Source organism: Ixodes scapularis, unplaced genomic scaffold, assembly GCF_016920785.2.
Source record: "Ixodes scapularis isolate PalLabHiFi unplaced genomic scaffold, ASM1692078v2 PGA_scaffold2__306_contigs__length_199485367, whole genome shotgun sequence".
NCBI lineage: Eukaryota > Metazoa > Arthropoda > Arachnida > Ixodida > Ixodidae > Ixodes > Ixodes scapularis.
This window is the reverse complement of record NW_024609857.1, coordinates 14,706,160-14,723,347: the sequence shown is the minus strand read 5'-3', so window position 1 is coordinate 14,723,347 and position 17,188 is coordinate 14,706,160. Positions and strand designations below refer to the sequence as shown.

General features: G+C 46.1%; 1 protein-coding gene across 3 annotated transcripts in view; it reads left to right on the top strand.

The window, feature by feature from the left end:
* Positions 1-17,188, top strand: part of LOC8050618 (potassium voltage-gated channel protein Shaw) — a 199,036-nt gene that overhangs the window by 99,333 nt on the left and 82,515 nt on the right. For 2 of the 3 annotated variants that reach the window (XM_042291710.1, XM_042291709.1), the window contains exons 2-3: positions 4,653-5,014; positions 9,663-10,752. In XM_042291710.1, coding sequence (XP_042147644.1) covers positions 4,730-5,014; positions 9,663-10,752 — 1,375 coding nt within the window. In that variant the 5' untranslated portion in view covers positions 4,653-4,729. Of the gene's footprint in view, positions 1-4,652; positions 5,015-9,662; positions 10,753-17,188 lie in introns of those variants that run through there. The other variant, XR_003916706.4, reaches the window with a different exon arrangement.

Here is a 17,188-nt window from a genome sequence, read left to right as displayed (position 1 = left end):
TTCGATATCTTGTAAACCCTGAGATGGGGAACGATAAAAAACAGACGAACACAACAACGGACGAACGTCCGTCGTCCGTTTTTTTATCGTTCCCCATCTCAGGGTTTACAAGATGTCGATTAATTACCAGCTCGCCTGCACTCTCTCACTGCTTACAATGTTTTTCGATGTTCGCTTCGAGGTGAACCCTGATGTTCGTATTTTTCGAAGCGTTTCACCGCGGCGGGTTAGCACCATTGAGCGCGCTTCATACCGACCATTCGTGCACTGCAGAAAAGCAACACCTGCGAAACTCACTCCGCGAGTGTTGCTTCTCCGCAGTGCACGGGTGCTCGGTAAGAGGCGCGTTAACGGGTCTAACCCGCCGCGGCCTACACTTTGAAGAGCACAAATCCCACTATCAAAGCGAGATGGTGTACGTGTCCGCTTGGTGTATGCAAAACGAAACGGAAGCTTCGTAAATGTTGAAATCTACACTAGAGTAAAATTTTAAAGAATGAAACAGCGTGTATTATGCGAGAGTATGTCTTCAGCAGAAATGTCCTGACAACCTACGTTCATCATTCATGATTGTCTTTTTTTATATTTTTTTCAAACTCTAGATCCAATAAAGGATATTTGTATATAGCGAGAAGATTTATATTCCCTCCATTACGTATAGCGGGGCATTTCTATGGGTTTAATTTTATGTCAAGTGCATCGTTTACATGCCATTTCCATGTAGGCAAGGTACCTTCTGAGGTCTCAGTCCATAAATATAGCTAAATTAAAATTAGCTTAGATATGGACAAGCTTGAAACAACCCTTACGGGTTCAGGTGGGTTTTCGTTTAGGCATGGGGCAGAAGTAAAATACTTGGAGAAAGTAGTTGATATTCGCACATGTCTAGAAAACGTCATCAAAACGCCGGTTCTATCGCCATATTATTTATTGTACATTGTCATTACCAAAAATTACTACTCGTAGTCCCATCCTTCGTGTCTGCGTAACTATGCGAAAAATTCTGTTGCGTTCTCGTGTATATTGTGCATAGTGATCTGATCTGATCCGCAACCCTGTGTAACTGTGCCAAAGTTCCTATGCTCATTGATTTATGTTCGGCGAGTTTTTGAGATCACGATCCTTTTTTAATGTCACAAATAGTAATATATTCAACTTAAAAATAAAGCATATGCATTTGTCCACCTTACATTTCTTTGCTTAATTTTTGCTCTACCGTTAAATACCGCGGAAGCGGCCACTTCGTTCAAGCGCCCACTATGCGGAGTGCAAGTTCGTCTGCTTCTTGCGCAGGGGTTGCGATGATGTCAGAACGCCGAGCTTTTATTGGCTGATTTAAAACAATAGGGGGTAGACCTCAAGTCATCTTGCATTGAGGTCTACCCACTGTCCTTTAATCGAAGCCAATCAGAGCTCGGCGTCGTTTTAACGTCACCGAAACTCCCCCCCCCCCCCCCCTTCCGGCCAAAGCGTTTGAAGACACCTGATCTAAGGCTTCAGGGGCCCTAAGGAGGCCTTCAGGCACCTCAGAGGGTCCGCAGATCCCCATTTGAGAACCACTGCGCTAATCCTTTCAGTCGACGATCGGCGCTCGAACGTCCCCGCGCTCTCTCATCTCCTCCTCTCCCTCAGTTTCTCTCCGTATACGAGACTGAGGCGCCATCTATGCGGTGACCCTGCAACTGCATTTCACAAGAGCGAGGGCTTGGCGGTATTTGCGAGGTCAAATATACGTTCTACTATAAGAAATGTTCGTTCATAAGATTTACAAAAGTTTCTCGAGCCAAGAAAGAAAGAATGATGACGGAAAGAAATAGAAAATATACGGGACCTCCCACTGTTCCACTGTTACCCGATAGGTGGTGTCGGTGTGCCCTCTCGTCGTAAGAGATTTCAAGATGTTTCAAGGCACTCGGTTCTAAGAAGTCGCAAGCGTGTGAACGAACCTTAAAGGGGTACTCCACCGATTTTTTGAGCTACCTCAACTAACTATATTTTCTGACTCCCCGGCCTTTACTCTCTCCGGTATGCTATTTAGAATCGCGAAATTCATAATAGATATTGCGAAATCGGCAAATGAAAATGATGCAAAAACCAACATTCAAATATACGCGCACTTTTCAGTGCCGTGACGTCAGTGGCAGGCAGGCTTGCCAGTCGAGCAAGCAGCCAAGAAATAGAATATGCCAATCATTTGTTCCGTGCTGGAGCGCGGGTACTGCAGCGAGCTTCCCAAGCATTCATTTGACACTATGAAACCGCTTCGAATCAGTTTAAAACAAAATCTACAGCCCAAAGAGTGAACCCCTGCCTTCCACTGACGTCACTTTCTCATTGTTGCCAGTAGAGACTTCGAGCTTGAAAAACACGGTGACGACCAAAAGCTGTAAATTCAATACCTTCGCGAAAAAACAATATTTTGACCTAATATTTGGTATACTATTTTCACGATGTTTGTTGGTTGGTTTAGCAAAATTTCAAGCAAATCGGAGACAATGAAAAAACCTGTGGAGTACCCCTTTAAGAAGCAGAGAGTTTGCGACACCTCCACCTCGCCTGTGCCCCACAAGTACCTTTATGACGCTCTGAAAAGTGGGGCTCACTCGACACCATTGACTGCCTCGGGATAATGCAACAATTCTCGCGTCATCACAGATCACACGAAACTTCGTGGTTTCCCCAGAAAAAAAGAAAAAAAAAAGGCTAGGCCAAAAATAAAAAGGGGGATCTAAAAATAAATTAATGTTCGTACCCATAATTCCGTGTTCGACCTCTATATAAACGGCTCGTTAGTCTCACCTTTTTAACTTGAAGTCTATTCAGTGCCCCGTGGAACTTTTAACCTGAAGTTCGATTATTTTCGCCTACCGTCGCTCTATGGAGGCTCTATGTGGAGCGGTGCCGCAATCGCTCATATTTTTAACCGAGAGCCCATAAAGGTGAGGCAAGGTCAGTGCAGAAGAAGCTGGCGTTTTATTTTCTTTTTTTTTTTGTTCCCCTTCGTTTTATTACCTCGATAACAAGAAGAGCGAACCACGCTTTTGCTTATAATAAACTATACTCGTAAAAACTGCTTGACGAAAGTTACAAAGAGCCGTCCCCTTTTGAGAGGTCTCGCTACAAGGTTAAGCACTTGTATATCAGCCAAAGCGCCTATGTAGAAGAACATGAACTTGACGCTTCTGGCACGTGGCTACACCGTTTTGCAGCGTCGACCAGTCTAATGGCGGAGTTATTACTAAGAAAACTGCGCTATGTGGTAACACATAAAATGAAAGCTGTCGTGGCGTTGCCAGGAAGTATACTTCGTCATGAGTATTGGCTGCTACACGCGACAGAAGGTGAAAAGTTTTGATTACCATTAAGAGATCAACAGCTGGCTTGAAAACGCATTTTTGATTTAGAATTTGCGAGCCTCGTAGTTTTCGGTCAAATAATTAGATTCATTTCAACTTTTTTTCATTCTAAAAAGAGATCAGAGTAACGGTTTTACTGGGGAAAATTTAACAAACTCATGTCCGAAGTTTGCTAGTGATTGCTGATTATTTTTTTTTAGGTTATCCATGAACAAACAATAATTAGAAAATTTAGTCGTGAAATGCTGGTTTTTCATCTTCTCATCTAAAATAAACGCAATTAAATATCGAATCTCTCGATTTAAGATCTGCCGAATTCAATAATCGGAAGAAATCCTCTCAGCAGGAATAGCCTCTGAAGAGTCAACGTTATTTTTACAGTGATTAGGTTCTCATTGTCAGGAAATACATTAATACTCTATATAAATAGTAATCAGAAAATACAATCTGGTCTCTCCTATTTATTCTTTTTCAATAATCAAGTAACTATTACTATATTTTCCGCGAAAATACTTCACGCACATCTAAGATTTAAAAAAAAAAACATAAGAAAGAGCCACGACACGCGAACTTGGAAATTCAACAAACTTGATGCAAACAAAAGACCGGCACATGTTTATAAAGAAATTATCAGCGACTGTCAGAAAAGGGGGGCATGAGTCTGATAGCAACGCGAAGATCTAGCGTACGGTAAAAGGGTATGTGCTTGGGCTAGTGAGGATTCATTGTACCGGATAAAAAGGCTAACAGGACGTCGGACAAGTTGAAGGACGACGAAAGCGCTCTGTGATGTTCATCGTCCTCTAACTTTTCCGTCGTCTTTTTTTAGCACTTTTTTTCACCCCGTACTCTTCTGTGTCGTCTACTTAAACTCTCTTTTGAGTGCCTTTGTGCAAACGCTAGAAACGAAGCGCGCACGAAAGAGTTAGTTAAGTTAGTTTGGGTTAGTGTTAGGTTAGGCTAGTTAGGTCCGGTTACGTTAGGTCCGGTTAGGTTAGGTTAGGTTAGGTTAGGTTAGACTAGGCTAGGCTAGGCTAGGCTAGGTTAGGTTAGGTTAGGTTAGGTAAGGTAGGTTAGGTAGGTAAGGTTAGGTTAGGTTAGGTTAGGTTAGGTTAGGTTATGTTAGGTTAGGTTAGGTTAGGTTAGTTTGTTAGGTTAGGTTAGGTTAGATTAGGAACCTTCGCCACAATCTCGCTTGGTAGCAAAGTGAGGAGCGGTACCCCGTTTCTCTCCCAGACGTATATAGCTTTGGCAGTGTAACTCTACTATTGTCCGCTGTTTCTCGTCTCCCGACAGGCATGATGGGCGTCGGGGCGGGACCCGGCGGACTCCGGCGCCCTGGGGCAGCGGCGGCGTAGCGTCGGCCTTGAACCATGAACCTGGACGCCGAGAACCGGGTGGTGCTCAACGTGGGCGGCATCCGGCACGAGACGTACAAGGCGACCCTGAAGAAGATCCCCGCCACGCGCCTTTCCAGGCTCACCGAGGCCCTGGCCAACTACGACCCGGTGCTCAACGAGTACTTCTTCGACCGACACCCGGGCGTCTTCGGACAGATCCTCAACTACTACCGCACCGGGAAGCTCCACTATCCTACCGACGTCTGCGGGCCTCTCTTCGAAGAAGAACTTGAGTTCTGGGGTCTGGACGCCAACCAGGTGACCCGCCTCTCCTTTTGGACAGCTATTCGCGCCAACACACGAATCCGCTTCTTCGCGTGCATGCACGACCTTTTTCAACAAACAAATGCAACAATTTTTTTTTTGTCACGTTTGGCTGTATTGATTATTGCAATAGTGCGTCCACCATGTGGTTAGAGTTCGGTTGTCTTGTCACTCGGGACAATTGCACGTTAGAAAGCAACAGCGGAACCGGACGAAAAATGTTACACCCGGCCGCCGAATTTGCCATATCCTCGAATTTTGGACGTTTGCCGTGTGTCTGTCTAAACATCTCTTTTCCGTATTACCCTTTTCCAAGGGGTAATACTGCGAAAGCTCGGAGATAATTTCCTTAGTAACTCTTTCAATTCCTTCGTTTGCCTGAACTTATACTTATTCTTGCCTAACCCGAAAAGGATGATACCAGCTTGTAGGACTTTCTTGTTTACTTTATTTTTTTTTTTCACCTATGAAGTTTAATAATAAAACAAAAGTTACAGTGTGTAAGGCCTAGAAAAAAGGCGTGAAAAAGTAGAACGCAGCAATTGGACTAACCATGCACAACAGACGCATGCTTGTTTTTGAGAATACTTCCAAAAATTAGCATTTCTCTATTTTTGAAGTTGTCCGAACTGCGGTCTTATTTAAAAATATTACGGGTTTAGATAATATTTCGTTTCATATAATATAAGTAACCTGTTTCAAGTTTCTTGCTTCGCACATATCGTTAGTAAAACTCAATTAAATTACTTAAACGTAAGTCAGCACCTATCAGTTGATAACGTCGTTCACAAACTGTGCTCCTTTTAACTTCAGTAAGTAAACAATATTAGTAATAGTTATTACTTTCTTTGTTAGCTTGGCCTAATCCAACTGAACGTTACCGCGTGTAACCTAGAGCAAATTGTTTTTCATTAACTACAAAACCGGTTGGAAAAAAAAAAGAGCTAGAGTCATACTTTGTTTAATGACTGCCTACAGCTTATGCTCCGTTCACCCCCCAAGGTGAGACTGCCCGCCGGACCGATCAGCCGCCTCTCTCTTATAACCTGACCCGGCTCCCTACGCGTCGGTATGGGCGGGAGCATGATGACGTGGCGAATAAAAGGCGTGTGATTGGTGCAACGAGGATGTAGCTTCAAACGCAGCCTCAGCTTAGGGGTGAACGCAGTATTGTAATGCGAAAGATCATGAACATTTACAACAATTAGCACTGCTAGGGCGCGAATCCAAGCGCGACTTATTAATAAAGAATTAGCTCGTTATGGTCAATCAGCTCAAGCAATATAGTTTGCATAAGCGAGCCATACACCGGGCATGATGCACAGCCCTCCCCGCACTACTGTAGAAAATATTGCCCATTCAAACCTCGTTATTCTAAAGAAAGTTCAAAAAAAAAAAAAAGAACACGGCTGACACATTTTGCATAGAAGCAAGCGCACAATAATTTTTAAAGCCTATTGTTCATTTTACTAAATCGTTCTAATTTGTGATATTTTGAAAACGAAATAAAAAAAACGTGAGAATACTCAAATGTCATTACACGTGAGCTCAAAAAAAAATGCAACCGCCAGCAGCTGTTACCATTACCTGATAAATGGGTCGCATTTGACGTTATTTCCTAACAGCTGAACATTTCCCAACCGATTAGGTCACAGTCGTCGCACGACCGTTGAAGAATGTACCGTCAGCCGCTGAAAGCTTCAGGACTCTCGAACGAACGACCGCACGTCGTGGGTTACGCCACACGCGTCCGAATGAACTTCATTTCGAGGCCCAATTTTACCTGCTATTCACCGCTCAATACTGCCTGCATTCCGCAATACTCCTTAGGAGCGAAGACAAATCGCGAACAAAGGACCTCGGCATGCGTGGTACGCGTGAACTTTATGGATGTGTCTTTCCGCCGACAGAAAAGTAATCACAACGCGCTTTCCTCTGGCCTTTATCGTGATGAGGCACTCTCGTCGGAAAGAAAGATTTTCGGGGGGCGCTGTCAAGCATTTATTCCCACGAGCGCTCTATGTAAAAGTCGTAGTACAGGGAGTTCCCGAGAAAAGAGGACCGTGTTTTTCGGCCCGGGTAAAAGAGCTATATGCATCGTAGAATGCTCAAACTTCATGAGAATGTGACGCTAGCGGTTGGAATAGAACGCGAGAGTTTGAGAAGATGAGGTTACCTGGATCAAAAAATAATTGAGAAAAAAATGAAAGCCGTTTACAACTCCCTGTAACGCCGAATTAGAGCGCAGCTCTTGAGGAGGAGGAGGGAAGGGTACTGAAGGGGGGGAGGTCATGTGACCTCGGGGGGTCACGTGATCTCGGGGGGTCACGTGGCCTTGACGATGACGATCCGATGAGGTCATCTGTGATGATGACGATGACGATGCGGATGCCAATGACGTCATCAGTGACGTCAGTGACGTCACTGTTGACGTCATCAGTGATGATGACGATGACGATGCGGATGCCGATGACGTCATCAGTGATGTCACTGATGACGTCATCAGTAATGATGACGATGACGATGCCGATAACGTCACCAGATTGCATGCAACCTGGATTGCATGCAACAGGTTGCATACAACTCGTTGCATGCCAGTTGCATGAAACAGGTTGCATGCAGCTCAGGTTGCATGCCAGCTGCATGCAACAGGTTGCATGCAACCTGTTGCGTGTAACCCCCGAAGAAACCCTAGGTCCTCCCGAGGTCCTACCGAAGAAACCCGAGGTCCTCCCGAAGGGACCCGACGTCCTCCCGAAGGACCTCGGGTTCCTTCGGGACGACCTCGGGTTACTTCGGGAGGACCTCGGGTCCCTTCGGAAGAATTTACCCATAATGCACCGCGCGGTTACGCCGACGGCGACGGCGACGCCGCTCAAGCCGGTAACGGGCGCCTAAGAGCTGCGCTCTAAAACAAAATTTCTGTGTGAGCCAACGTTCACCTAAGCCTAGTATCGTCAAAATAATTGAGCTGACGTTGTGGACGCCTGTGGGATTTTATATCGCTGAAAAACACTTTTCAGCGAGAAAGAGAATATTGTTTTCTTTTGTGCTTACCAGTTTTTGTACACTGATATAAATGATACAGACGCCCACAACGTCATTCCTCGTTTTGCCGATAATATGCTTAAGTGGACGTTGGCTCATTGGAAAATTTTATCTTTCTCAATTATCTTTTGATCCAGGTAACATAGCGTTCTCAAAATTTCGCGTTCTTTCCCAATCGCTAGCTTCACATTCTCACGGGGTTTGACCTTTCTTTAATGCATAGTTCGTCCACACAAACCAAAAAACACTTCTTGTTTTTGTTTTTCTTGCCGGTGGGGGGGGGATGGGGGGCGGGGGTGGCCTCCCGGTTCATTATTGCAAGGCTTTGTTGGAACCTGGAGCATGTCTGAGAAGTTGTTTTACGGAAAAGAACGTGTTGACAATGTGTTCGTTCCGGTTGTGTGATGGCTCTATTGTCAAGCTCGTCGTGACAGGCCACTTTGGTTACTTATATTGTTTTGTAACACGTAAGATTATTGAGCACCTCTAGAACGTGATCAATCAATGACATGAAAGGCGTGCAATGCAGGCAAAACATGCACGTAGCTATTGAACGATGTACGTCTCCACAGACGAACGGCTTTAGTAAAAGGGACAGTGGTCCTAATCGAAATCGTTCTCCAAACTAAAGTAGAAACTATCTCGGCAAGTTTGTTTTCTAAATGTGTCCAGAAAGAGAAATCATACATGTGCATCAAATATACATAACAACAAATATGCAGATAAATGAACGTGATCAAATGGAATGAAGGTTAAGAAGCCGACAAAAGACAAAACTTTTTGCGGCGCCGGAATTCCAATTCCGGGTCCCCCAATTGCCGGTTGGTATTCGAATCCCGGCGCCGCCGAAGATTTTGTCTTTTTGGCGATTTCGCAACCTTCATTCAATTCGAACAGTGCGGTTAATTAATCTGCATTTTTTTATTGTTTCCCCTTTGCAGATCGTGTAAAGTGATGAAAATGGCCCGTGAAATGTTACACATATCTACTGAATATATAGAGCGACCTAACGAAGTGTAAAACAAGAAGACATCGAAAGAGGAATAAGACGACTCAAAACAACGACCTGTTCCCTCGTATAAAACCTTGCAATGAAAATGGCATCACGTTTAACTATATTTAGAAAAATAATAGCACCATATAAACCACCTGATTATAGCCCGTTTAATCTTTCCTGTGAAATGTATGAGTCAACAAATCGTACGAATGGTACAAAAGGCTGGAACTTGGTATTTGAAGAAATAATTTTCATGTCTACAACTGCGTTTTTCAATAATATGATAAATGGTGTTATTCTTTAGTTGACCCGGCGTCTTTATGTTCATTCCTCATATACAACGGTCGTGTGACATTGTTTTGTGTCTTGCGCGCCTATGTCTCAATTCCTTCTATTTATTCCTGTTGATAACATGTATTCCGCCCTCCCTCGCAATAATGCCTTCGGGCGCTCCGAGGTAACTCGAATAAATTAATCAATTATTTATTTATTTATAATTATTCATTAATAATTAATTATATAATTAGAAGTTCAAACATTATTGCATTACGTTGAATGGCGAAAAAGGACAATAAAATTGGATCTTTCTGCTTCCAGGTGGAACCCTGTTGCTGGATGACCTACACTCAGCACAGGGACACCCAAGAGACCCTTGCGGTCTTGGATCGGCTCGACCTAGACACAGACAAGCCAAGTGACGAAGAGATCGCTCGCAAGTTCGGCATGGAAGAGGAGTACCTGGCGGGCACGTTGTCCTGCTGGCAGCGGGTAAAGCCCAAGATATGGTCGCTGTTCGACGAGCCCTACTCGTCCACGGCGGCCAAGGTGATCGGCGTCATGTCCGTGTTCTTCATCTGCGTGTCCATTCTGTCCTTCTGCCTCAAGACCCACCCCAACATGCGGGTGCCGGTCATCAAGAACATCACCGTGCACACGTCCGACAGCTCCGTGGCCTGGACCCTGGACAAGATGCAGACCAACCCGCACGACGCCTTCTTCTACATCGAGTGCGTCTGCAACGCCTGGTTCACCTTCGAGATCATCATCCGCTTCGTGGCTAGCCCCAGCAAGCTGGACTTCGTGCGCGGAGCCGTCAACATCATCGACTTCACGGCCACCCTCTCCTTCTACATCGACTTCACCCTGCAAAAGCTCGCCTCGCACCTGGAGAACGCCGACATCCTCGAGTTCTTCTCCATCATCCGCATCATGAGACTGTTCAAACTTACGCGCCACTCGGCGGGACTCAAAATCCTCATCCAGACCTTCAAGGCCAGTGCCGGGGAGCTCATCCTGCTTGTGTTCTTTCTCGTGTTGGGCATCGTTATCTTCGCCAGCCTCGTCTACTACGCCGAGCGCATCCAGTCCAACCCGGAGAACGACTTTAACAGCATACCGCTCGGCCTCTGGTGGGCGCTAGTGACGATGACCACCGTCGGCTACGGCGACATGGTGCCCAAGACGTACGCCGGCATGTTCGTGGGCGCCCTGTGCGCGCTCGCCGGCGTGCTCACCATCGCGCTTCCCGTGCCCGTGATCGTGTCCAACTTCGCCATGTTCTATTCGCACACTCAGGCGCGGGCTAAATTGCCCAAGAAGCGGCGACGCGTCGTGCCCATCGAAGTGCCCAGGGGACCGCACCGCAGGCCCCAAGACCTAAAGAATCCCAAGGACGCCTGCAAGCCGGGTGAGCCAGAAAGAGCAGAGTCGGTGCCGAGTCCCCGGCGCGCGCTCTGACAAAGTTTCCAGTCGCTGATTTCCCATGGGCGTCGCGAGCCTCATTTCGGGGGACCGCTTTGGAGGGCCGCGCGCCGTAACAAGGTTTTCACTCGACTCGTGCGGAGTGTTTAAGTCGCAGCTGTCACCGCCCGCGCGGGAGGCAATCTCGCCGCCACAGACCGCGCAGGGCCTCGGTTTTACGGTCTCGGGTGGGGAATGCGGCTTGGCATGCATCGAGGCGGCTGTAGCCCGGATGCCTCTCCCCTGAAAAAGGCAAAATAATGCTTTCTTTTGTTTGCTGTTTCAAAAAAAAATTTAAAGTCGCGAATTTGCTTTATGTGTTTTTGTTTGTTCCTTGAAATCGAAATTTGGAGTTGGAAAGATCTAACGTATGGATCAACTACAGTCTTCGTGTGGGACATTCTGAATATGAAATGAGGTTAGAGAGGATCTAGGAGAAACTACACAGAGTTGACAATAAAGACTATATATAGAAAAGAAATTACAAGTGGGAAGAATACATATACTCGTATAATTTAAAACCAGACATGCAAATTAACCTGAGACGGAGGAGATTGCAAACCTTTTTTACCACTTTCATGTTTATGGGCACAAGTAAACAAAGCAATTACCCCAGCTGGCCCTCTCATTTTCTACCGCTTCATTAAAGACTCAAAAAACAAATTATACATTAAATGTCTAGGCAGCGTGTGTTTAATTTTCTTGAGTAATACGACATAGTTTCACGCTGCAGAAGATAACTTTAACCAGTGCAGTACGGCTGCTAGCCTGGGGACCTTAACATGGATAGCGCATTACTGATACCCCACCTCACGCCGGTACAATACACATCGAAACTGAAGCGGGCAGGGGTGGGCCCTGAACACCGTGGCACTGAACAGGCATTGAACACAGCACCCCTGGGCCCTATAGAGCGGGATTTCGCCCCACGTGCGCAGCGGTAGAAAGAGTTATGAAATTAATTGGTGTGTGTATGTTTATACAGCCGGAAGTTAGTCTGCCTCAGTGGGTGTCTGGTGTATCAGCTGTAGGTGAGCAATTTAGCCGGTGCGGTACAACCGCTAGCCTGGGGTCTTTAACGTGCACCACGCAATAGTCATACACGACCGCACGCCGGTACGATGCTCATCCAGATTGAAACGGGCAGGGGTGGGGATTGAACCCAAGACCCCTTGGTTGTGTAGCGCGAGCTTTCGCTCCATGTGCTCCGAAGAGTTATGAGGAAGAAAGCGTTTCTGTCAAATGTCCTAGTTTAAGCTGTTTTCTTTTTTTTTTCGCCATAACAGAAAAAAATTGTAAATAATATATACAAAGTTTTGCCTGATATATATGCTATAAATAGTATTTGGAGGGGGTGATCTTACTTTGAAATAAAAATGGGGAAGATAAGTGGCGAAAAATTGAGTAGCGGAACCAGAACTCGCAACCTTCGTTTTCTGTTGTTGTTTTTTTCCCATGGCGATAATCTATTTATTTGAGACATTGTTGCCTAGGGTGTCCTAACGTCTACGTAGACGTCAGCTCTAGCCTTGCTCAGTGGCTCAACGTACCCCATTTTTGGCCAGACCCTTAGGGTTTCACTATATTTCCATTTTCAGTCTCAAGGTAGAAGACACCACCAATAACTAAGCTAATGCGCAATGATTTCGAGGTGCTACCAGCGACGTAGCGTGTCGTTTTTGCCGGTAGGAAGGTCCATTTTCCATGGGAAAGGGGAATCCACTGACCCCTCAACGTGGTATCGGACTGCACCGTACGTAGCATTGTGCCAAAGATATATTGGCTTGACAACTGGGGCAGCGAGAGATTAATATTAGAAATACAGCGTAAATAGAGTGATACTTTATTTGATTTTTAGTGAAAAAATAAAAGAAAATCTCGTCCCTGTACAAAAAGGAAATGCAGCAGTGCTTATTTATTTATTTATTTTACCCTCAAGGCGCAAGGCATTACAGAGGAGATTGTGGACAATAACAATAACAATAATAATATTAATACAAAATGGAACGATATATACAATACTTAAACAAGGGTAAAATGAAATTCGTAATAGATGTACAAAACGTACCTGGTCATGAATTGTTCTGAGCGATTTGGGTAAGTGATTCCAGTCTTTGGAAATTCTGGGAATGAAAGAGTCATTTTTGAACGTTAGAGTGGCAAAATGGGACACCCACTTTGTGACGATGATCAAGGCGTGCTGAAACGGGGGATGATTAGTTGTTATCCGAGCTGAGGAATATGGTGATAGATTCTATGAAAAAGACAAATACGAGAAACGGCGCAACGATGTGCGAGGCTTGGGGGGGAACAGACTAGCTTTCGTTGATGTTAAGCTTGCGGTGCGGTTTTAAGTGTCCAGTATGAAGCGTGAAGCTCTGTTCTGAACACCTTCAAATGAATCAATGAGGTGATTGGTAGAGGGATCCCAGATGGAAGCTGCATACTCTAGCTTAGACCTAACTAGTGTTTTATGAAGGGATAGTTTTAATGATGATGGGGTGAGATAAAAGTTACGTTTGAGAAAGTCAAGCATTCGACTGGCGTTGTTAGTCATATAGTTAATATGAAGTTTGCACGAAATGGGTCAGCACTTAAAATTACGCCCAGATACTTGTATGAGTCTAGAAGTTTTATGGGTGTGTTATTAATACTTTAAGTAGAATTTAAATCCGCTTTACGTATGATGCCCATCGTTTTGCATTTGTTAAGATTGAGCACCACTGACCAGAGTTCACACTAGTCCAGTATGGAATCTAGGACATGTTGTAGTTTTGATGAGTCGGAGTCATTAGATATTACACAATAAATAGCACAGTCGTCCGTGAAGAGTTTGGTTGAATAAGGAACCTCCGCTCACAAATCAATAATATATATATTTAAAAAGTAGAGGTCCTAGAAGGGACCCCTGAGGCACTCCGAAAAAAAAAACGGGTATTCATACCTAGTAAATCGTCATACGTAGAATACCTCTATCTCCTCTTACCAATGAGGGCGTGGCACCATTCTTAATAAAATTAAGTTTATCATCATCATCATCATCAACATAGCCGAGGTCACACTACTTATACATTATACAAAAGACAGTCTGCAAACACGAGTCACCGCAGTATTCGTGGTTAGAATGCCGCCTGCCAAGTTTACTCCTTGAACTCATTGCCATACGGCATTTGAAGCAAGATTCTCGCGGTGACTCACGTTCGAATCTGTATGCAGACTGTCTTTTGTATGATGTACAAACAGTGTGAACCCGGCTTATGAGTAGGTAAATCTTGGTGTAATAATCCATCTGACAAGAATTTCAACACGGCTCCACTGGTCGTTGCTACGGTCACATTACCGCTTACACCAGCCAATAGGAGTGAAGCGACAAGCCGCAAAGGAACCATTTGCTACGGGGGAAGGGGGGGGGGGGGGGGAAGTACAGTAGCCAAAGGTTACGTCAGGGGGTCACGTGACGCCACTACAGTCGGTGACAGATTAAGACTGTAGTGGAAGATACGTATACGGTGTTTCCGTAAACGCGGGCAAAGTCGCTCCAGCGGAAACTACGCATCGCATAAAAAAAAGGTTGAAGCCGTAGTGGTCTGTGTCGAAGGGCCCATTAAGGAAAAGTATTAGCTTTCAATATAATAGGGTAATTCATTTATTTTAATTGCCTAAATTGTTATTTAATGATTTTAAAAGGATGTTTTCAGCTCGACTATTTGTTGGGCATCATCGAAAACTACCAAGGACACCAAAATTACAATGCTATAAGGCACGCGCAACATTTTATGGCGTTCCGAAGAAATGCTGAATTCGGAAGCGTTTCTGAGTTTTGGTTTCTTATTGGAGCGCATCTCCGCGCGGACAATCCCGCCGCCCGTGTCTAAAACGCACAACGTGCGTGCGTCGCCACGCATCGCACGGAAAGGTGCATCTTCACGATGGTACCGGCGTCAAAGAGGCAAACCTCGTGTGACAGTTCAGAGGGTCATCTAGCCCAGGGGTGGCCAGGCTGACCCGGCCCGCAAACAAAACCACGAAACTTCCAAGAGCCGCGGGGGGGGGGGGGGGGGGGGGGGGGGACTTTTGTTTAGAGCAATATGCGAAACTCGAACTACTTTCAATCTATCCAAATCAAAAGCAGTCCAACTATACGTTAGGTAGCAGTAGCACAATACTACCAAACTGCAACCTGTCTTTTGATTTAAAACGTGTGTCATTTCTCGTTTAGGGTAAGTGCTCGTGTGACTGGGAGGGAGGCGTGGGATTGTGTGTGTGTGTGGGGGGGGGGGGGGGGGGGGGGGCGTAGGGGTAGGGGAGGAAAACAAAAGCCGCAGCTTGGCCACCCGTGATCTAGCTTCTTCTACGTGGGATGGGTGGTGGCGCACGCACGTTTCCCTTTTAAAAGTGAATTGCACAAGTAGATTTCGAGCAATCCATAAGCACCCCTTTGGGAGCGAGCATATTCCGCTGGCAGATACGGTCCAGGTTGGTCATCTTCCACTCGTAGATTTCTGGCAGTGCCCACCCCGTGGAGCGTCTCCAACCCCACCAACCTTGATCCGTGGGATTTCAGGGAGCTTGGCGGAAGTTGACAGAAGTGCGCTACGTCATTTCCTTTAACTCGGCGGTGCGCATCCGCGGCGAGGTGGGCGAGGTATCCGGGCCGGCAGGGCCGTCAAGTTCGTTCTGTTCGGATGCATAGGTTGTTTACGTGGGAGTGTGACAGCTCGAACGCTTCTATCTCGCGTAGAGCAGAGATACAAAGTCGGGACTGGAGCGTGGCAAAACGGGAGCGCTGACATCTGTGATCGTGAGAGGAGAAACGAGAAAAAGAACGAGAAATATCAGAACGAGGCAGACTTAAGGTTAGGCCTGTTTATTTTGCAGCCAATGATTGTTTACTTTTCTACATTGCATGCCTCCGGTGTTTTCTCTTACAATAAAGCAAGAACAGGTTAAGCAGCGAGAGTGCAAGTGATGGTTTGTTACCTCTGCGTTTATTGAAGTCTTACCAGCAATCTCAACTCCGCCGGTTGCAATCACTGCGCGTGCCCCGCCGCTTCGAGACGGCCGAAAAGTATGTCACAGTGACAAACGCGGACGACCTCCTCGTTATTTGTGACACGGGCTCCGTGGTACGGATATGTTCGCCCGGCCTGTGTCGCGTGTTATTTCTGCAGCTGATCAGTGACAGCTGTGCCTGGTCGTCGGGAAGCTCAGTCGCCCAAGGTGTTGGTCGGCTTGTCAAGTTCGAGCAGCGGCTATTTTGAACGGCCGACGGTCTCGGGCTTTTCGTTCCAAAAATGCGAGTCCATCTTCCGCTCGTCGATTTGGAGCGGGTCCCATGAAGTGGAATTTTGTCTCCCTCGCGGATTGTGGAAAGCGCTCCTGATCTACCAGTTTAATTCACCATTAGACACGCGAGCGGTTGGGTTTGATTGCCCGCGCGGAAATGCGCTCCGATAAGAAACCGAAACCCAGTACCGCATCCAAATTGAGCATTTCTTCGAAACGCCGTAAAATGCTTTGTGTGGCTTATATTAGTGTTCCGGAGTTGCCACCCCGGAGATAGAGTGATTCCGAAATCATTCTATACTTTCGCGACCCCGGAATTGAATGGAATGGTGGCATCGGGCTGGGAGGAATGGAATGGGAATGGAATTGGGATACCTTTTGCCCGGAATAGAGCGGGGATGGAATGGGCTCGGTTCTTATGCTAGCTGTGTAGATTTTCATCCAGGGCCTACAAGCTGATGGCGCAATTCGCTAGCGCGTAGTAAGTGGCTCTTGAAACAGCATCATTGCACTGGAGGTGACTGACGGCTTCATTGTCTCACTGGCTATATGCTCCTTCGAAGATGAAGATGGCGCACCGTCCTTGAAGTAACCAAAACTGAATAGTTGTAGACGGACAAGGTGTAATTCCTGGCGCCACGAGACGCAACAAAGCGACTGTTGCAATCATGCATGATTACCATGAAGCTTTTAACCAGGGTGCCGAACCGAACCCGACCCAGAAACCGGAGCAAAACTGCTATTTTTAACTGAACCCGAACAAAACTGTAACCGAAATCAATCATTCGATATTCAACCTGAACCAGAACAGAACCTTAATCTTTTGTGGCGGTTACCTGTTCATTGGCAACGGTTCAGCACATTAAAATGTGAGCTGCGCTTTCTTGCGGGTGGCGGCGCGAGTAGACCGATCTCACCAAGCGTTCCACGCATGCGTGACGCCGCCATAACTGTAGAACACTGTAACTGTAGCTGTAACTGTAGTTCGTAGGAGGCAGACGCCAGTTCACGCGACAGCTCATGCTGCCTCGTGGTCTGCTCGCGCAGACCTCCAGCAGGGTTGTCGCGCGTGCAGAAAGACTACAGCTCTCACGATC